A 23,361-nucleotide genomic window follows, 5' to 3' on the forward strand; every position below is an offset into this window, starting at 1 on the left:
TCGAGTTCGTAAAATTTGAGCAATAACCATATAATGAATAACAATATATTTAACAATCAATAGAAACGATATGGCGATGAATCGACCAGCCACGCATTTACCTGTGGCATAACGGATTCGTATGATATCACACGATATCAAGTAAGATATATATTAACGGGAAACATTCCTTCCAGTAAATCTAGATAATAGTTTAGAGAGCACATCTACGATGTCTTATTTTGTTTTTTTAAATTTAAATTCAGTGTTTTGTAACCATTGTCCTATTCGGTGCTATCTAATTGCGACATTTAACCGGAAAAGGTCAATATTTTTCGGCAAACATGCCTTCGTTGGCAGAGTAAGTAAATTAACATATTTTACCATGTATTTCAATTGTTAATGGGCAAATCAGTGTCATTTATTAATAAGTTTCATATCCTTACAGTTCAAAACCGATAAGTTGGGCAGAACAAGTCGAAGCAGGTGAAGATGGTAAGTTTTGTTGATCCGGCTTTTTGTCTCTTTACAAACTGACATTTTTATAGCTGAAGAAACTTCAGCGTACAGTTTATATAGTATTGACATATCTGTACGCTGAAGCCAACCCCATATCGAAAGTGAACCAGAGCCATTACATATTTATGTCGCGCTATAAATCAAAGAAAGCTAATTTTCTTTGATACATTTCTACGTATATTGGTGAATGAATATAAATTACTGCATCGGAGAATATTTTAAGGTTCAAATGTTTCAAATGCATCTTACAATAGATGAAAATAACTCTCATCCGTCTGAAATTCACAATTTTGACGCCATTGTCGCTTTGTCACGTGAGGAGTTTTCATTTGGATACTTTCGGATCGACCTTGACATTTTTGCTGAAATTGTAAACATTACTTTCGTTTTCTGAAATCTATTATTTGAGATTAACAACTTACTTCTGGTGGATTATAAGACTGATTTCAGTGTGAATCAGGTAGTTTTAAATACTATTTACCTTGAGTTTGTATTTACACTACAATTTGTTTACAAAACAAGCCAGAATAATCTAAAATACCGGGAAATGTTATTCTGAATCTGAAAACACTTGAGCACATGGTATGTTACTAAAAATACAAAATGACATCATATGACCGTGAAATCTCAGAAGATTCACTTATCAAGAAAGTCTGTCCCATCGCTGTTTTTTCTCGATATGTAAGAGCAGAATAAATTTTAAATGTTTAATATAGTATTTTGTGAAAGAATATATTAGTTAAATGTGAAAAATGTCAATCTTTCAATCAAGTGGTTGATTTGGGCCAATAACTGCATTTAAAAGCTGTTTTGGACCGGTCTTCGTTAACTGTCAACTTTTCAGGAATTTCTGGTTGACTTTCCTAATGGGGTTGGTCCATAACTATAAAGTCGCACCTGTCAAAAATCATAAAAAGCGACATTTAAAGTTATGGTAGCCAGAACTAACATTTTTAAGAGTATTATTAGGAGGGATGATATGATATTTATAAACTCTCGAGAAATTAATCATGCTCATTGGTTGGCAAATCATCAGTCGCAGACAATTCTCAAGTGTTTTTTTTATTTTTTGTTTATATATAAATCTGTCAATTGCATCTAAAATGATCGCCCAAGTTCCAAAGTTGATTGTTACATGCCATTTAAAGACAGCACTATAGACGTTATCGTTGAAGTACCTCTTCTCGAACCTCACCTCTTTTCGAACCCTTCATTAGTTAACATTTTATGCGTGCACGTGCACTACATCACCGTTTTTTTTAGCATTAGTAATTTGTTTACGTCTACTCGCGCGTAGCTGCAAATCGACAAAAATGCGTCAAAAACAGGTAAAATAAGTTGATTAATCATAAAACACGTAAAAATCATTGTATTTCTTAATGCTTTTTACATATGTAAGGATTTTCCTTAAAAAAACTATAAAAACAAGGTCTTATTTTTGTTCTCAACTTTGCTTGACAATTTACACATTTCAGCTGCTGCAGTAAGTCACGTGACCATGGTCAAAATATGTGACTAATTTATTTTTAATGTTGTACATTGAATGGTTCGAAAGCAGGTACTCATTGTTGGGGCGGTATTGATAGTTTTACATGATATGGATGTGCTGGAAACTTGCAAAAATCTGTTATCAAAAGAGGATTTACATAGCAATTACAGTTGCCAGCCATGTGAAAACAAGTTATTTATCAAATATAGTACTTGTAAATATGTTTCACTTTTTTCAACATTATATTTGACGTGTCAAAAATTAAGAGGTTCGAAAGATGGTTCGTCCATGATACATGATAACTAACAGTAACTAACTCAACACATGTTCTTGAACATCATTGCTCTGCTTTAATACACATACAGCTTAAAATACAACTACAACTAACAGGCACTCGATGGCAATGATCGACTATCCATTGTGACTTTTTGAAAAATGCAGCTGCAGCCGTGATTTTTATAAACCTGTTAATTATAATGCATACACATACTAAAGAAATAAAAATCTTCCGACAAAACGTCTTCTTAAAAAAAGATGTTTGACTATGTATATAGATATTGACAAGGTAAGACTCTAGCCATTTTCTGAAGCAACAGAATAAATCATTACCCATAATTAATTTGCTGTCACCCAGCTTGCTTACTGAAATGGGCGCGCAGGCCGGGAACCTTGCTCTTTCTGTTAGTCTTTGTTTACAATTTGATAATGTTAATAAAAAGTATTCTGGGGTAGTTTAAAAGGAAAATCTACATGTATAATAGACCCTTTCAGTTATTGCCGGTTTTTAATTATCTCCCTTTTGTGACGTCATGCGATGATTATAGAGTGTATCGATTGTAAACAAGAACAGAGATCTTGTTAGAAAATGTTTTTTTCAACGATGTAAATGGACTGAACATATGTACGAAAAAATGTACTTACCAAATGGTTAATAATGTTTTATTTTGTAATGAATTTTTATGCTGATAATGCAGCTGTATTGTTTATCATAGAACGTGATCGGAAGACGAAATACTGAAAATCCCACAAAACATAACAACTACATAAGCCGTATTCTTTCTTATAGTAAGACTTTAATAAATGATGTTTAAAAAATAATTAAATATATATTTATTTGATCACAATTATAAGTGGTGTGGATATTGTTGTTGTTCATCAGCGATTGAACCTGTAAGAGATGCATTTAATCAATTGTAAAACAAAGCCCTAAAAAAGCGGAATACTATCAATTGTTAAATTTTATCATTTTCTTTTCCATTTAATGGATGTTCTTTTCGTTTACATTGAATGACAATAATAATAAATTTTAGCATACATACGGAAAAGAACTCTGCATATTATGCAAATTGAACTGTCTTTGCATTATATTAAAATCTCTTTACTAATTGTAAGGAGTGATAGAAATCTAGCATTGTATGACCAATAAATGATATATTTAATTTATTTTACGCAAGTTTTGTTTACCCTATTGTGATTGCTTGTTTTCATGATGGTGTTTCGTACACTGCAATAACGTACTTGAAGTGTATACACGTAATAGCTGAGTTTACATTTGCCGGTACCCGTTAAATACCTCAATTGCGTAGCAGTAAAATTGCACAATAATTTAAATTTATTTATAGTTATTTAACACTGTATTATTATGATTAAACTGGCTATTATATTTACACTTGTTCCTGCAAATCCATTTCAGATAAAGTCTTCATTTTTTTATGTTAAAATATTTTATTGAAGCAAATGTTCAGTATTTTGGCTTTAAAATTTGGCTAAAATGACTGCTTAATATGCCAAGGGGGGATGATATGGGGGTATCATAAATTGTGTTTAATTAACAGACACTAGGCTGCAGCATGTGGTTTATGCAGGAACCCAAGTATAGGTCCCTGGGTTTATGACACATTGTTTTCTTTGTAATTGTCTGCGCAGTATCCGATCATAACAAGATAATCGGGTTGTGATGAACAAAGGTGCAATTAAACACCGGGATAAAAATGCTGCATCAACATTGTCAACATTGGTGTGAACAATTAAATCAAACAATTGTATAACATTAATCAAGTGAATTTATTTTATGTGTAACAAGGTAAGTTTTTTCAAATCATGTACAATGTGTTGCGTACATAAAATCTATCTATTTGTTGTTTGTTTTCATCATTTACGATAACTTGTTTTCGTTCGTTAAATTTAAGTTATTCTGAAATAAGTTCAATTGATGAGATTTTTTTAACAACAAAATGTTCGCGAAGAAGTGCCAAGTATGGAGATTTTTATCTTAACCACATACCGAGCTCTTACATTGTGTTCTACCCCCGAGTTCGTTGTTAGTAAAAACAAATAATAACAACAATATAATTGTTTCAAAAATGCATTTCCTGGCATGCAAATGTTTTATTCAGACATAACTAGTAAAATTGTATTTGATATTTTGCATAATGCAGGTGGGGTGAATTGACACTTCAATTCCCATTTTCAACGGCAAAGGTCATGTTCCCAAGTGGTAAAAAAGCGCTCAAATCATATGCCAATGATCAATACTATTAAAATATAAACATTAGGCGCTTTTTCAATATTTGACATTTTAAAAAAATATTTACGTTTAAAGTTTAGTGGTAACAGTATGGGATTTGTCTTGCGACACACAGGGTTATTGAACGGAATGTTTAATTATTTTCATGTTTTAAACAACATACTAAAATGAAATATGCGAAAAACGATAACTTTAATAGGCGTCAATATAATAAAAAATGAAATATTTGTGCAATTTACGCATATATATATAGTGCAAGAAACGTTGATATTATCAGCAACACTGTACAATTTTCCCTCTGGTGTATTTTGTATCATCTCATTACGTCACATCCGGCTAAGGGACACTACTCTTACACTAGTACATCCGAATAACTGAAACGGTCTATTGTTAAGATACATAATTCTGTACTTGGAATTTGTTTTTTTTAAGTGAGTGAAACAAAAGTTACAGATTTATCACATCATCTGTGAATTGTTACTTTCTTATTTTAACTCATTGTGACAATTGTGATAAATTATAATCCTGGACCATCTTATTAAATAAACATTTTAAACAGCTGAAATACTCTGATCTGTCAGTGATAGAAATCAGCCTGTAATCTTGTAGGCCCTGCTCGTCTTTGTCAGTACAAGCTAATCAGGGACGACACTTTCTTTTTTATGGATTTTTTTGTTAAAATGAAGTCTTTCTTAACACAAAATCCAGTTGAGGCTGAAAATGTTGTCCCTGACTTGCCTGTACGGACTGCACACTAATCTGGGACTGATTTGCACCACAGGATCTCTGCCCCCAGCCACTGAGGACTTTGATGACCACAACAATCTGAAGACCATCACAGAGTACAAGTACAATGACGATGGCAAGATGGTCAAGGTAGTCAAATATCAGATTTGCAACCAGCCAGTTTACAAAAAGTCGTTCATGCTTTTACATCAAGGCCTATTTTACTAATTTTTAGAATACAGTCGTGCTGATTTGGAAAAAAGTGCTTGTAAATACACAGATATATACAAAATAAATATAAACATACAACAGACACTTCTGAGTGTATCTGGAATGCTCACTGTTGCATATTAATTTTTATGTTACCATTAATTGTTATTATTTCCATTATTATCAAACCATGATGCAAATAAAATGTCTACAGTGATGGATAAATAAATTACAATGTAATAAGAGATTTATCAATTATAAAATATCTATTAAAAATATATGTTCATTTTTATGTAATAAATAAAGGACAGGGCAGGGCCTTGGAAGGCCAGTGCGGGGCAGAAGGGGAGGGTGGTTGCCCTTTCATTTAGGCCTAGCGGGAGCACTGGAATCATTGTGTTTTCAAATTTTCTTTACTGGGTGGATCTGGTTCAAGCTTTTAGAGTGTGCTGATATTGGGAAGAAGGGAATTTTGGGTGCAACAAGTTTTGTCTGTTTTTCTTTTGTAACTACTGCATTGATCTCAATCAAACTGAAACAGTTGAATGAACTAAATGTGTTGATGATTGGGAGGAAAGGCATTTTGGCTACAACAAGCTTTGGCAGAATTGTGGCCTTTAGTCTGTTTTTATGTCCCCCAGTATATACTGGGGGATATATTGTTTTTGCCCTGAAACATGAAGAGTTATGCAGCCATAACTTGATTGTAAAAAACATTGTGCTTAAGCCTTTGATGCTTTTAAAATAAATTTGGACACAAACTTTTATGTTAATTTTATCAAAACCTTAAGATGTTTAACACTTCATTGAAAGCTCAAATTCTGTTTGTGAAGTGTTCATTACAATAATAATTTACTTTAAATGAAAATCCTAAATTAGACTGTGTTATTGTGTGTTTCTCTCTCAAAAGAATATGCATCTTTTGTTTCTAAAAAAACATCACTACATGCACTTAAGAAATAGTAGTGCTGTTTATTTGATTTTGTGCTCACACATTTGATGTTTATATTTTGAAGGTAGTTAAGACGTATAAAGTGGAGAGAAGAAGGGTTCCAAAGTCTATTGCCAGAAGAAAGGTAGGACACCACTGTTCTCACATACCAGAAATCAGTTTAAGTTTATTTTAATAAGTTGACAGTGTATCGGTTTCATGATGGCACTCACTTAGACCTGAAAATAAGGTATGATCCCCACTTAGATTTACTCACCAATAATCTCATATTTTCCACCATTTAGAAACACCGTTTTGTTTTTATGTTTCCTGAAAATGTAAAAATATGAAATAAGCTATAATCATTTATGCTACTGCTATCATTTTTAGCTCATCTATTTTTTGAAAAAAAATTATGAGCTATTGTCATCACCTTGGCGTCGGCGTCGGCGTCTGCGTCGGCGTCGGCGTCCGGTTAAGTTTTGCGTTTAGGTCCACTTTTCTCAGAAAGTATCAATGCTATTGCATTCAAACTTGGTACACTTACTTACTATCATGAGGGGACTGGGCAGGCAAAGTTAGATAACTCTGGCGTGCATTTTGACTGAATTATATGCCCTTTTTATACTTAGAAAATTGAAAATTTTGGTTAAGTTTTGCGTTTAGGTCCACTTTTTTCAGAAAGTATCAATGCTATTGCATTCAAACATGGTACACTTACTTACTATCATGAGGGGACTGGGCAGGCAAAGTTAGATAACTCTGGCGTGCATTTTGACAGAATTATGTGCCCTTTTTATACTTAGAAAATTGAAAATTTTGGTTAAGTTTTGTGTTAAGGTCCATTTTATTCCTTAAGTATCAAAGCTATTGCTTTCATACTTGCAACACTTACTAACTACCGTAAGGGGACTGTGCAGGCAAAGTTATGTTACTCTGACTGGCATTTGGACGGAATTATGGGCCCTTTATAATTAGAAAATTGAAAGTTTGGTTAAGTTTTGTGTTTTGGTCCACTTTACCCCTAAAGTATCATAGATATTGCTTTCATACTTGGAACACTCGCAAACTATCATAAGGGTACAGTAAAAGGACAAGTTGCATAACTCTGGATATCATTTTTACGGAATTATGGCCCTTTTTTGACTTAGTAACTTTGAATATATGGTTAAATTTTGTGTTTCGATCCACTTTATTTCTTAAGTATCAAGGCTATTGCTTTCAAACTTCAAATACTTTCATGCTATCATGAGGTTACTGTACCTGGCAAGTTGAATTTTACCTTGACCTTTGAATGACCTTGACTCTCAAGGTCAAATTATTAAATTTCTCTAAAATTGCCATAACTTCTTTATTTATGATTAGATTTGATTGATACTTTGACAAAACTACTCTTACCTGACATACCACAATAGACTCCACCCAAACCATCGCCCGTGCCCCCCCCCAACCCCCCCCCCCCCTATTTTTTTTTTTTTTTTTTTTTTTTTTTTTTTAAGATCATCTCACAAATGACCACCACACCCTCACACTATAGCCCCCCCCCACCCCACCCCCTCCCCAATTTTTTTTTAAACGGTTAAAAAACAAAACTATTTATTTTGATAATTTTATGTTTGAAATACCGTCCAACCATCGCACCCAAGAATCCCCCCCCCCACCCCCCCCCTCCCCCCACCACCCCCCCTCCCCCCACCCGAATCCCCCCCCCCCCTATTTTTTTTTTTTTTTTTTTTTCTCACAAATTACCACCACACCTTCACACTATACCCCCCACCTCACCCCCCCCCAATTTTTTTTTTATGAAACGGTTTAAAAAACACAAATATTTATTTTTATTATTTTATGTTTGATATACCGTCCAACCATCGCACCCAAGAATCCCCCCCCCCCACCCCCCCACCCCCCCCCACCCCCCCCACCCCCCGATTTTTTTTTTCCTTTTTTTCGCATTTTTAGAAGAAAATGTAATAAATGTCCACACCCCCACACAATGCACCGCTCTTCACTCCACCCCTCCCTCCTTTGTGATTGAAAATGAGAGTCCCTTCACCTTTAAAAAGAAAATAGATGAGCGGTCTGCACCCGCAAGGCGGTGCTCTTGTTGTGAATGTTTGTGTCAACCAATGAAATTTAATGGTAAAATGTTTTTATTGAACCCTTTATTTGGGGAAACTGGGCTTAATGCGAAAGTGTAATGTGTCATCCCAGATTAGCCTGTGCAAACCCGACAGGCTTATCAGGGACGACACTTTCCGCCTACAATGGGTTTTTGCTAAGAAGAGACCTTTAAGCAAAACGATTCCATTAAAGCTGAAGTGTTTTCCTTGATAAGCCTGTGAGAACTGCATAGGCTAATCTGGGATGACACTTTACACATATGCATTAAACCCAGATTTCCCAAAATTAGGCTAATTTGAAAATGTAAACCTCTCTTTGCTAGAACTGGCATAAATTTGGGGCTGCAGAATCTGATCCCCCAGGACCCAACCCGTCTAACACCATTGTTCAGGTGGAGGAAATCAACATGCAGATCATCCTCAATAAGGAGGTAACAACACTAGCTTTTTATTTATTACTAGGGATGGCAGCGAATACCGATTTCGGTATTCGAATATTCGGTCACCCTTCAGAACGAATATTCGGATATTCGGTCAACATCTGTTGGAAAAAAGTCAACTTTGTTTACCGTACCATTTCTCCATGAATTCTACTTTCGTTTTTACCGGAAGTTCACCGGAAGTGTTTAAATATTGACACAGCGTTGCCGTCGTTAATTCGAAGCTGATTTTGTTGATTACTTTATATTGTTAAAATTGAATGACAAAAACTGTTTTTAAACTATTAATATCGTACATCAACAATAGAACGAGAAACATAATATTACACGACGACAAAATAATTACATGACAAAACAGTTAGATCTACATATAATTAAAGCTGAACTTAAACGAATTACTTAGTATGTACATAGCCACAACACACTTTGAACCTGTTTAACAGACTAAACAGTCAGTCTTTTAAAGTTGCCACGTTTAAAAGACACTTGGATGGGCGACCTCTTATCGGATGATGTCGTGAAATACTTCCAAGCAGCGGAAGGCGTAGGTGGCATTTTGCTTGGACAGATATTTACTTTATGCATGTAGCAATTATAATATTTTCAATTAAATGAGGGTGAAATACCAAAAACATTTCTTAAAGTATAATACCTGATTGAATATTGAGTAATTAATTAATGTTTGGACCATACGATACGCAAATACTCATTAGAGGTTGAGTAAATTATTTTCTAAAAGCTTTTTTGATTGGACAACGTGATTATAACCATACGATCTGTTTTGTTTTTCACACCAAGTCGGCTCTTTCTTTACTCATTTTAACTTTGATCATTTTAAATGTAATTCGAGTTATTAGATCAATACGGGTCGGTGTTTTAATTGCCATACGGTCTTATTTGTTTTTACACAAAGTTGGCTTTTCCTTTACTCATTTAATCTTTGATAATTTTAAATGTAATTCGAGTCATTGGATCAAGTGCAGGTCGGTGTTTTGATTGCCAACGCGATTTGCACCTATCATAATTTGACACAAAGTGTCTGGCTTTGTTAGCGGGACTTATGACCGGTATACTGTCATCACCATAGCGACGCATTAACGCGCCTACCGGAATAAACATTATGACACAAGAAACAACTTTTTTGACAATGTTTGAAGCAAATTTTACGAATACAAAGTCTTTGAAATTACTCGATTTTTTATTTTTTCTTCCGAATATTCGATTCGGAAAACAGTATCCGAATATTCGGTCCGGGACCGAATACATGTATTCGGATATTTGTATTCGTTGACATCCCTATTTATTACAGATTATGAATGAATTTGATATCACTGAATGATATTCAATTTTATTGAATTTTATTCTTGCTATCGTATCATGAAACCTTATGGACCACAGCTATGATATTTGGTATATGACAACACATAATGATCTTCTACAGAATTTGCTCCAATCATGAACCTGGGGTCAAAACTGACCATTCCTTTGGGATCACATGACTTATATAGACTTACATCGCTAAATAACTCTGCACAGGCTGATCAGGGACGACTTTTCCGCCTAGACTGGATTTCACCTGGTTCTGTTTCAGAGCAAGAATCAGGACCAGGCAGAGGAAGACCCGCTGTCTAAGCTGAAGAGTCAGAAGCTGGTGTCCTGCAGGATCTGCAAGGGAGACCACTGGACCACCAAGTGTCCATACAAGGACACCCTGGCACCTATACAGGTAAGGGAGACTACTGGACCATCAAGTGTCCATACAAGGACACCCTGGCACCTATACAGGTAAGGGAGACCACTGGACCACCAAGTGTCCATACAAGGACACCCTGGCACCTATACAAGTAAGGGAGACCACTGGACCATCAAAGGTCCGTACGAGGACACCATGGCACCTATACAGGTAAGGGAGACTACTGGACCATCAAGTGTCCATACAAGGACACCCTGGCACCTATACAGGTAAGGGAGACCACTGGACCATCAAGTGTCCATACAAGGACACCCTGGCACCTATACAGGTAAGGGAGACTACTGGACCATCAAGTGTCCATACAAGGACACCCTGGCACCTATACAAGTAAGGGAGACCACTGGACCATCAAAGGTCCGTACGAGGACACCATGGCACCTATACAGGTAAGGGAGACCACTGGACCACCAAGTGTCCATACAAGGACACCCTGGCACCTATACAGGTAAGGGAGACCACTGGACCACCAAGTGTCTCTACAAGGACACCCTAGCACCTATACAGGTAAGGGAGATCACTGGGCCAGCTAGTGTCCATACAAGGACACCCTGGCACCTATACAGGTAAGGGAGATCACTGGACCACAAAGTGTCCATACAAGGACACGCTGGCACCTATACAGGTAACGGAGACCACTGGGCCACAAAGTGTCCATACAAGGACACCCTGGCACCTAAACAGGTAAGGGAGACCACTGGGCCAGCAAATGTCCATACAAGTACACCCTGGCACCTATACAGGTAAGAGAGATCACTGAGCCACAAAGTGTCAATACAAGGACACCCTGGCACCTATTCAGGCAAGGGAGATCACTGGGCCACCAAGTGTCCCTACAAGGACACCCTGGCACCTACATGTATGCAGTTTTTTGCCTAATTGGAAAAGCTCCTTTACGCTGCAAATTTGGAAAAATTAGTGTGTATTACCCTGAAACTTGGAACATTTGCGTCGTGAAATCTTTTGATTGGAAGTTATGGGTCTTTTGAATTGTCTGGTATAAATTGCACACACCAATTCAATTATTCATGTGCATGCACTTTGGTTTGAAATGTTCAGTTTCAATGCTCATTTTATTTGTTAACTTGCAGAAAAGGCATTCTTAAAATTAGAGGTGCAAGAGGTTATCCTACCGAAATGACCAGTTAACCCGTTTCATTTTCAGGAAAAGGTTAACCTGAAAAAATAATGATTATGTTTTTTCTTGGAATAATTCGTACGATTTACGTTTTGCGCGTGACATACTGCCAACATGCACTGGCGACTAGTTAGAACAACATGCAGCACCATCTCCAGTAATAAATAATGTGTGAACAAAGTAATAAAACAATAAATCAGTACCTTTGTGATAACAAATAGAGGGTGCGTTTAGTGAAGACGTAATTTACACGTTTATGGAACTCACAATAAAAATCAGATGAGACTGTCATTGGACGGCTTATTTTGATGTTTTGTTAACCAATATTCAACAATGATTGCTCGCGAAAGTGTTTATAAGTAAAAATTGTATGAAGAAGTGCATTTGTAGTTAAAATCTTAACGATAATAATAAAGCTACAGAGGTTATAATAACAATAAAATATGTAATTATGAATAAGAAGTGGTGCGGTTTTGTTTATAACACATGACCCTCTTTACGTGGAACTGAAAGGGGGAAAAAAAAGTTAATTTTAGTTCAAAAAGTTAAAACAGAATGAACAAAGAAACACATAATTTTTTGTGAGCGGTATGACGCGAACGTAATCTAAGGGGCACAGCCAAACATAAGTTCACGACAAGTGAAAATGTACATTGTATAATTTTTATACGCCCGTCTATGACGGGACGTATTATGGTATACCCCGCGTCCGTCCGTCCGTCTGTTAATGTCGTACGCTACGTCAAATATCCTTTGACAGATTTTCTTCAAATTTTAACACAATCTTAATATTGATAAACCCTGATCCCCTTTCGTTTTTGACGGAATTCTGAATTGTCGTTCCAGAGTTATGGGACTTTGTTCGTCAAAATTTCGTGATTTCATTGAATGTCCTACTGTAGCTCAAATATCCTTCGATGGATTTTTTTCAAATTTCAACACAATCTTAATATTGATAAACCCTGATCCCCTTTCGTTTTTGACGGAATTCTGAATTGTCGTTCCAGAGTTATGGGACTTTGTTCGTCAAAATTTCGTGATTTCATTGAATGTCCTACTGTAGCTCAAATATCCTTCGATGGATTTTTTTTTTTTTTTTTTTTTTTAGTATCCCTGAAAAATTGAACAAGGTGAGCTTTTTTCTATTCCGATTGTACACTACCACTTACCCATCTACATTTCTCTTTTATTATTGGTCAAAATATCTATAACAGGTTTACTTCAACTCCATATCCTCTAAAGAAATGCATACATATACTCAAAAAAAGATATGGTATGAATGTCAAGGAGACGGCGCTCCATGCTCATGTATAAACCATGTATTCAAATACAAATAAACTGAAGTAAAAAAATGATTCAAAGGGTTATTTATTACCTTACTACTTCATTGGCGAACGACGGGCGTATCATGCGCTCATGGCGCAGCTGTTTATTATAACTTTTTACTCATATGCTTTTACGCAGGAAAAAAACAATATGAAGCATACATTTACAAACTTATTTAAATAAATGTTGTAATACATTTTATTAAGAAACTTATATGTTATCAACGCAAGCGATCTCAAATTACTTTCGTTTCTATAGAGAGTACATGTCCGAGCAGTATGACATTTTTAACGAATACTTGAACATGTTTACTTCCACGGTGTTTCAGTTAACAGGTTAATAACCGATATGGCAAAAGGTTAACCTGTTAATGATTTTAGTAACCGTTTGCATTCCTACTTAAAATGAATCTTGACGACATTTTCCTTTCTTTGGAGAATTATGTAGTTTTTCCTCAATTGGGAAAGTACCTTTATAAGTAACTTAATGAAGAATGCAAAGAATTGCTGACTTGTATAGCAGTTGCTTCTTGTACCTGTTTTTTTTATATGTCCCCGGTAGGGTGGCATATAGCAGTTGAACTGTCCGTTATTCCGTCTGTCCATCCGAAAACTTTACCATTGACCATAACTTTAACAATATAGAAGATAGCAACTTAATATTTGGCATGCATGTGTATCTCGTGGAGCTGCACATTGTGAGTGGTGAAAGGCCAAGGTTATCCTTCAAGGTCAAAAGTCAAAAAATACAATCCAAGGAAAGTAATAAGCTTTAAAAGGAAGATAATTTCAAAACCTGCCAAATGATATATTGAAATTTAATTTCAAAGGGGCGCAAAAGGGGGCATTGTGTTTCTGACAAACACATCTCTTGTTTAACCTCATATAATCTGTCTGTCTCTTTCTCTGTCTGTCTGATTGTCTGTCTGTCTCAAATTACGACATGCTGTGTCAAAAGGTAATCATCTTTACTTGATGAGCCCTAGATGATTTGTTTAATGTAATTTGAGCTGCATTGACTGCAGGAACACCAAGTGTCAATGCAAAGAATTTCTATCACCTTTTCAGTTACACAACATTTACTGCTGATCCAATTAAGGATGAAGAAATAAGAGGATAACAAGTTTGTTATGCCCCCGGATCGAAAGATCGGGGGTATATTGTTTTTGGCCTGTCTGTCTGTCTGTCATTGATTGTGTGTGTCCCAAAACTTTAACCTTGGTTAAAGTTTTGCAATAACTTTTGCATTATTGAAGATAGCAACTTGATATTTGGCATGCATGTGTATCTCATGGAGCTGCACATTTTGAGTGGTGAAAGGTCAAGGTCATCCTTCAAGGTCAAAGGTCAAATATATTGCTTCAAAGCAGCGCAATAGGGGGCATTGTGTTTCTGATAAACACATCTCTTGTTCATTTATGAAACAAATAGTCTCAATTTTTATTACCCTTATTCCTTAATTGATGTTTCCCAGTTAAGTCTGAGCACATCGCCATTTCATGTAATTGACCTCAGAGTCACATATAAGATGTTATGTACTGGTGCTTGTTGATTGGATAGAAAATATGCAGTGTTGTAAAAACTGAGTTTTTAGCTAGACTACTATATATGGAATATATATAGTGGAGCTATCCTACTCACTCCGGCGTCCTGCGTCTGCATTAGCGTTAGCGTGCAAATGTTAAAGTTTTCGTACTACCCCAAATATTTTCTTTGTCCCTTGACATATTGCTTTCATATTTTGCATACTTGTTTACCAACATGACCCCAACCTATAAACAAGAGCAGACAACTCTATCAAGCATTTTGTCATAATTATGGCCCCTTTTCCACTTAGAATATACAGCAAATGTTTAAGTTTTCGTACTACCCCAACTATTTTCAATGTCCCTTGACATATTGCTTTCATATTTTGCAAAATTGTTAACCATCATGACCCCAACCTATAAACAAGAGCAGACAACTCAATCAAGGATTTTGTCTTAATTATTGCCCCTTTTATACTTAAAATATGCATATTATTGATAAATCTATGTTAAAGTTTGCGTACTACCCCAAATATTTCCTATATCCTTTGACATATTGCTTTTATATGTTGCATACTTGTTTACCAACATGACCCCCACCTTTAAACAAGAGCAGACCACTGTATCACGCATTTTTACATAATTGCTGCCCCTTTTACACTTAGATAATTGAACATTTTGCTTAAATTGCTATCTTTATTTATGATCACATTTTATTATTACTTTGACAAAACGACACTTACCCGAATACCACAATGGATTCCATCCAAACAATACCCTACGCCCCTATCCAGAATCTACCCTCCCCCCAACCTCCCCCCCCAGTCCGGTCTTTGTCTGTCGTATGTCCGTCCGTCCGTCCGTTAACATTTGCTCGTAAACACTCTAGAGGACACATTTCTTGTCCCATCTTTTTGAAACTTATTCAGAAGCTTTGTCCCAATGAAATCTCGGCCGAGTTCAAAACTTGGTTGTGCCGGGTCAAAAACTAGGTCACTAGGTCAAAAAAAAGAAAAACCTTGTAAACACTGTAGAAGTCACATTTCATGCCCAATCTTTATGTAAGTTTGTCAAAATGTTTGTCTTAATGATATCTTGGTTGAGTTCAAAAGCGAGTCTGACCTGTTGAAAAACATGGCCGCCAGTGGGCAGGGCAGTTTTTCTTATTTGGCTATAGAGAAACCTTGTAAACACTAGAAGTCACAATTTTCGCCCAATCATCATGAAAGTATGTCAAAACATTGGTTCAATTGATGTCTCGGATGAGTTAGAAAATGGTAGAGATCGGTGAAAAATCATAGCCGCCAGTGGGCGGGGCCTTTTTTCGCAATATTTATATAGTGGCAGTTTTCCCTATTTGGCTATAGAGAAACCTTGTAAACACTCTAGAAGTCACAATTTTTGTCCAATCATCATGAAAGTTAGTCAAAACATTGGTTTTATTGATATCTCGGATGTGTTTGAAAATGGTCGAGATTGGTAAAAAAACATGGCCGCCAGTGGGCGGGGCATTTTTCACTATATGTATATAGTGAAAAAATGTGAACACAGTAGAAGTCACATTTTTGGCCCAATTTACATGAAATTTGCTCAGAACATTTATTTCCTTGATACGAGAGTTAAGTTCAAAAATGGTTCCGGTCAGTTGAATAACATGGCTGCTGGGAGGGAGGCAGTTTTCTCATTATGCCCCCCCCCCCCCTTTCGAAGAAGAGGGGATATATTGTTTTGCTCATGTCGGTCCGTCTGTCAACCAGATGGTTTTCGGATGATGACTCAAGAGCGCTTATGCCAAGGATCATGAAACTTCATAGGTACATTGATCATGACTCGCAGATGACCTCTATTGATTTTCAGGTCACCAGGTCAAGGTCACGATGACCCGAATTAGTAAAATGGTTTCCGGATGATAACTAAAGAACGCTTACGCCTAGGATCATTAAACTTCATAGATACATTGATCATGACTCGCAGATGACCCCTATTGATTTTCAGGTCACTAGGTCAAAGGTCAAGGTCACGGTGACCCAAAGCAGTAAAGTGGTTTCCGGATGATAACTCAAGAACGCCTATGCCTAGGATCATGAAACTTAATAGATACATTGATCATGACTCTAAGATAACCCCTATTGACTTTCAGGTCACTAGGTCAAAGGTCAAGGTCACGATGACCCGAAATAGTAAAATGGTTACCAGATGATAACTCGAGAGCACTTATGCCTAGGATCATGAAACTTCATAGGTACATTGATCATGACTTGGAGATGACCCCTATTGATTTTCAGGTCACTAGGTCAAAGGTCAAGGTCGGGGTGACCTGAAATAGTAAAATGGTTTCTGGATGATAACTCAAGAATGCTTATGCCTAGGTTCATGAAACTTCATAAGTATATTGATCATGACTCGCAGATGACCCCTATTGATTATCAGGTCACTAGGTCAAAGGTCAAGGTCACAGTGCCAAATAACATATTCACACAATGGCTGTCAAGGTCAGGGTGACTCAACTTAGAAAAATGGTTTCTGGATGATAACTCATGAATGCTTACGCCTAGGATCATGAAACTTCATAGGTACATGTGTAATTGATCATGACTCGCAGATGAAATAATGATGAAACTTGACCAGGATGTTTGTCTGGACAATATCTAGGTCAAGTTTGACAATATCCCCATGATGGCTTAAGTTATACTGTCAAGCACTCGTATAGTCGAGCGCGCTGTCCTCTGACAGCTCTTGTAATTTAAATATTTTAATTTATTTAAATGAATAGTTACATGTATTATTTTAGTCTTTGAATCAAAATCACAAATTAACAGTTTTGCTGTTAATTTATTATTGAATACCATTCTTGTATTTATAAATATAATGTCTTCCTCTCTCTGATTCAATTCTCTGCATGATAATACTGTTATACCTCAAAAACATTATATTGTAGAAATAGTTCGTCTTAAGATAAATTATATGAACTCTTATAGATATTTAAAGCCTGATTTTCTCAGAGCAAGACAAATATTTATTCAATCAGCTTGCAAGAGACCTCAAAAAATAATTTAGAAATCGTATATCTACAGGGAAAAAAAATATTTAATTCTTCTATTTAAAGGAGTCTTTGGAAGGAGGCGACAAGAAGAAGCAGGATGATCCTGGCACCCCGGTGGGCGGTGGCTCCTCATCCACCCCAGCATCCGGTGGTGGGTCAAAGCCCGGTGGCAAGTACGTGCCGCCCAGCATGAGGGACGGAGCCTCCAAGGGGCGGGGCGAGACCATGAAGTCAGCACGAGGTGGGTACCTGTACAGGTTTTTATGCCCCCGGATCGAAAGATCGGGGGGTATATTGTTTTTGGCCTGTCTGTCTGTCATTGTGTCATTGTATGTGTGTGTCCAAAAACTTTAACCTTCGTTAAAGTTTGGTCATAACTTTTTGAATATTGAAGATAGCAACTTGATATTGGCATGCATGTGTATCTCAGGAAGCTGCACATTTTGAGTGGTGAAAGGTCAAGGTCATCCTTCAAGGTCAAAAGTCAAAAATTACAATTCAAGGGAAGTCATAAGCTTTAAAAGGGAGATAATTTGTAAACTTGCCAAATGATGTATTGAAATTTTATTTCAAAGCGGCGCCATAGGGGGCATTGTGTTTCTAAAAACACATCTCTTGTTATGATTTATAGCAAAAAGGAAAGTTATGAAAACCGTTATGCATTCATTTACTAACAACTAATAGAGCAATCCCAGCATGCGTGATGGTGCCACCAAGGGGCAGGACCATGAAGTTAGCACCGGCTGGATTTATGTACATGCTGTTTTTATGTTAATGAATTGTACAATGTTTTGAAAGTAATGCAGTTTTGCATTCATTTCCTTACTATCAGGATCCAGTCGCTCAAAGCACTGCTAAATCTAAACGGATGATCATTAAAGGATAATGCAACAATTGTGTATGTTTATGAATCAAATATTTAAGTATCCATTTGCTTCAGATGAATCTGCCATGATTGTTTATGTTTATGAGTCCTTTGTTTATGTAATTACATCCGTATTATATTTGCTTCTTAGGCCATTAGAGCAAAGCTATGTTAATGAAATGTTTATGAATGTAATGTTGATGCATTTTCATCCATATTATATTTGTTTCAGATGAGTCCGCCACTATTCGTGTGACCAACCTGTCTGAGGACACACGGGAGTCAGACCTGCAGGAGTTGTTCAGGCCATTTGGGCCGATACAGAGGATCTACCTGGCCAAGGACAAGAACACGGGCCAGTCCAAGGTAAACTGGGTTAATGCATGTGCTCAAAGTTTCATCCCAGATTAGCCTGTGCAGTCCAGACAGGCTAATCAGGGACGACAGTTTGTTTTCAAATAAATTATTAAGAGGATCTACCTCGTCAAAGACAAGAACAAAGGACAGCCCATCAGTCCATGAAAAACATTGGATGGGGCATGGTTCTGGGAAAAATGGGCTTAATGCATGGGACTTGATTGTCACAAGCATTAAATACATCCTATCCTAAACTTACTGGATTTTTGTTTACAACACATTTCCTTTAAAACAAAAGCTTTCTTAACAGCAGAAAGTGTCTCTCTGAATAGCCTGTGCAGACATGCATAAAGCCTTTATATGGACTTCCATCGGCCTCTTTTTATCTCATCAGTGGATTTGCCGTTGAAATAAGCCCCCAATGAGTAACCTTTGCTTAATATCAGAATTGCTGGGCAGAATGATGATGTCATGTTAATTTACATTATTTTTTCTGGCCAATGGTTTTGCTTGGTTTCAATATCAAATACCATTATTTGTGGAAAAATGATGGCAAAAATATATAACAATTTAAGATAAGATAATTTGCTTGGCACAAAAAAAAGATCTGCATGTGCTCATTCAACCAATAAGCCATCCAACGTTAATGTGCACCTTAAAATTAGCCGCAATCAGTAAATGCTCTATTGTCCTCCAATATTGTATTACTTGTGTATATTTATTGATTTTAAACATATATGCTAAACTAGAAATGGCGCGGCAGAGGCCGACGCGTATCCCCACGCCGCATGTTTGACCCAAGGGCGCCCCAGGGTTGATCATGGGGCCATGCATAGTTGAGATTGACTGTATTGTCATAAGAGAAGTTCAGTATCAATTAGAAGTGAATGGGTGTAAAAATAAAGAAGTTATAGTAAAAGGCAATTTTGGGAGGGTATGGCCTATGTGGGCGGGGTGCCCCAGGGTTGGTAATGGGGCCATGCATAGTTGAGATTGACCGTATTGTCATAAGAGAGGTTCAGTATCAATTTGAAGTGAATCAGTGTATTAATGAAGAAATTATAGTAAAAGGCAATTTTGGGCGGGTGTGGTCTATGTGGGCGTGGCGCCCCAGGGTTGGCAACGGGGCCATGCATAGTTGAGTTTGACCGTTTTGTCATAAGAGAGGTTCAGTATCAATTTGAAGTGAATCAGTGTAGAAATGAAGAAGTTAATGTAAAATAACCTAAATTTTTTTTATAGTAAATGGATTTTTTTGGTGGGTGTGGCCTATGTGGGCGGGCGCCCCAGGGTTGGGATTGGGGCCATGCATAGTTGAGATTGACCCTAATGTCATAACAAAAGTTCAGTATCAATTTGAAGTGAATCCGTGTAGAAATGAAAAAATTATAGTAAATGGAAATTTTTGGTGGGTGTGGCCTATGTGGGCGGGGCGCCCCAGGGTTGGGAATGGGGCCATGCATGGTTGAGATTGACCGTATTGTCATAGGTGAGGTCCAGTATCAATTTGAAGTGAATCGGTGTAGAAATAAAGAAGTAAATGTAAAATAACCTAAAAAAATGAGTGATAATTTCTGACGCGGCCCCACCCCAACCCCTATAACTTTTGACCCAGGGGTCAGATCAAAATTCCAAATAGTGCACCGTCGCACATATGCTCATAGCTACCATGTGTGTAAATTTCAAGGTTCTAGTGCTTTTAGTGTAGGAGGAGATAGTGGCCAGGACGGACGGACAGACGGACGGACAGACGGACGGACGGACGGACGGCGGAGATCACCACAATATCCCCACCTTTTTTTCAAAAAGCGTGGGGATAATAAGTTTACAAATAATGAGCATTATTATTCCTGTTCCAGGGATTTGCCTTCATCAATTTCCACAGGAGAGAGGACGCTGCCAGGGCTATAGCAGGTGTATCTGGGTTTGGATACGATCACCTGATCTTGAATGTAGAATGGGCCAAGTACGTTGTACATGTAATTGTACGAAGCAAATCTCTATTCTTTATTATATAAATAAGAGATGGTTTTTAATGAAAAGTTGATGTAAGCTTGTAATATTTTTTAATGGTTTTGCTATTTTGAAGTTACATAAAGCTAATGCGTGATTAAAATGAATATTAAGATAAAGCATGATTCTTAAAAGACAAACTTGAAGATACAAGGTATCTGAGTATATTTATATTTATATTTAAAATGATGGCTTTAGCTGTTCTGTTCAGTAGGTGTTTTAAGCATTACATTTCCAATGATACATTTATCAGTATCAATGCCCTGTCGCTAATGAAGCTTAACTGTCTCATTTATAATGTCTGCATGTTTGTTTGTTTTCAGGCCCTCTGGGACATCTTAGTTGAGGCAATAACAGCACGATATTTTATTTTTGGACAAAGACATTCTTTCTGGAATTTTGTGTAGTGTATTTCATCTCTACCAGTGCTTAATTTAAAAATAAATAAAAGTGTATAAAAAGGGATTACTTGATTGCTAGTTTTCATGTTTGTGTGGATGATAATTTGCCTGTGTCAACTCATTGAAACTGGTATTTAGACGGTTGCAAATTCAGTGTTTGCCTTTGGAATCTTAAATTTACTTGATAATAAGAATCACACGATTTTGTCAAGCCACATAACTTGTAAGAGAATAGATCATGCAATTATTTGTACAGCCATTCTTCCAAGGATGAATGTAAGTAGGTTCACTGAAAGTACTAAAAAAATTACAGTTGAAAGCGGCAAAAAAATTCAAATAAAGAAAGTCATGCAATGGTGCTCAAGTTTATTATTTCACTTTTTGATTAACCCTTTCCTTCTCAAAAGCAAATTGAAAATGTCTAGATCTATATGCAACCGGCATACAACCAGAATGGCCTGGGAGTAAATTTAATCTGTTCAAGTTTATGCTGTTTGCTGCTCATCGGTATCTTAGAGGCAGAACTAGGCCTTTTTAATTTGAATCTATGAAGAAAGGTTTTTCATTTAATAAGATTTTCTAAAGAACTACAAATGGTCAAAAAGCGTATCTGCTCCTAGAGCTCGATTTGTAAATTAACTTAATGTTGCATTTAATTTACTTTTGGAAGTAGACTCCGAAGGCAGTCATATGACAAAATTATACTTTTTGACACATGGGGAATGCTGCAGAATACAGACTGTTGAATTTATGAAAGACACTTGATTTCCAGTTTAAAAAAAGTAAAATACTTGACAAAGAACACTTTTGCAAATATTTCATTGATTATGTGAAAAATACATTTATTACTAACAGTTTTTAGCTCCACTGGCCAGAGGCCAGCGGGGCTTATGTCATGGTCCTGTGTCCGTTGTGCCTGCGTCTGTGCGTTAACTTTTTCTTTAGACATCTTCTCCCAAACTACTGGTCCAATTCTGATGAAATTTCTCAGGAATGTTTCTGGGGTGAATCTCTTTCAAATTTGTTCAAATTATGCCCCTGGGGTCAAATTTGACCCTGCCCCGGGGGGTCAAAAAATTCAAAATTTGTTTATATAAGGCCTATTTCGTGAAAACTTAAAAAAAATTCTCGTCCTTAACCATTGGGCCTAGGGCTACCAAATTGGTATGTAGTGACATCTTATGTTTCTTAACATGTTGCCCCTGGGGTCAAATTTGACCCTGCCCTGGGGGGTCAGAAAATTGAAAAATTGCTTAAATAAGGCCTATTTTGTGAAAACTTTTAAAATCTTATCGTCCATAACCATTGGGTCTAGGGCTACACAACTTGGTATGTAATGACATCTTATAGTCCTCTACCAAGTTTCTTCAAATTATGCCCCTGGGGTCAAATTTGACCCTGCCCCGGGGTCAAAAAATTGAAAATTTGCTTATATAAGGCCTATTTTGTGAAAACTTTAAAAATCTTTTCATCCATAACCATTGTGCCTAGGGCTACCAAATGTGCTATGTAGTGACATCTTATAGTCCTCTACCAAGTTTCTTCAAATTATGCCCCTGTGGTCAAATTTGACCCTACCCCGGGGGGTCAAAAAATTGAAAATTTGCTTATATAAGACCTTTTTGTGCAAACTTTAAAAACCTTTTTGTCCATAACCGTATGGCATAGGGCTTTAAAATTTGGTATGTTATGACTTCTAATAGTCCTCTACAAAGTTTGTTCAAATTAAGAACCTCGGATCAAATTTGACCGTTCCCCAGGGGTCACAAAATTGAACATATGCTTATATTGGGCCCATTTTGTGCAAACTTTAAAAATCTTTTTGTCCATAACCATTGGGCCTATTTCTACCAAATTCGGTAGTTAGTGACATCTAATAGTTCTCTACTAAGTTTGTTCAAATTATGCCCCTGGGGACAAATTTGACCCTGCCCTGGGGGTCACAAAAATGAACATATGCTTAAATAAGGCCTATTTTGTGCAAACTTTTAAAATCTTCTTG

The 23,361-nt window shown here is 36.7% G+C and overlaps 1 protein-coding gene across 1 annotated transcript; it reads left to right on the forward strand.

The window, feature by feature from the left end:
- Positions 1–256: 256 nt before the first annotated feature.
- LOC127837689 (eukaryotic translation initiation factor 3 subunit G-like) lies at positions 257–21,423 on the forward strand. Its single transcript, XM_052364958.1, has 10 exons — positions 257–340; positions 428–474; positions 5,296–5,390; positions 6,467–6,526; positions 8,825–8,932; positions 10,533–10,667; positions 17,787–17,964; positions 18,821–18,954; positions 20,805–20,911; positions 21,282–21,423. The coding sequence occupies exons 1-10, from the start codon at positions 324–326 to the stop codon at positions 21,298–21,300; spliced, it is 900 nt and encodes a 299-aa protein (XP_052220918.1). The 5' UTR covers positions 257–323; the 3' UTR covers positions 21,301–21,423.
- Positions 21,424–23,361: the final 1,938 nt, after the last annotated feature.

This window comes from Dreissena polymorpha, chromosome 7, assembly GCF_020536995.1.
Source record: "Dreissena polymorpha isolate Duluth1 chromosome 7, UMN_Dpol_1.0, whole genome shotgun sequence".
Classification (NCBI taxonomy): Eukaryota; Metazoa; Mollusca; class Bivalvia; order Myida; family Dreissenidae; genus Dreissena; species Dreissena polymorpha.

What these genes read in the sequence shown, in the direction of transcription:
- LOC127837689 (XM_052364958.1), top strand. An exon ending in ACACCCTGGCACCTATACAG is followed by an intron (nt 10,668 to 17,786) that starts GTAAGGGAGACT and finishes TTCTATTTAAAG; the next exon opens with GAGTCTTTGGAAGGAGGCGA. An exon ending in AGAACACGGGCCAGTCCAAG is followed by an intron (nt 18,955 to 20,804) that starts GTAAACTGGGTT and finishes TTCCTGTTCCAG; the next exon opens with GGATTTGCCTTCATCAATTT.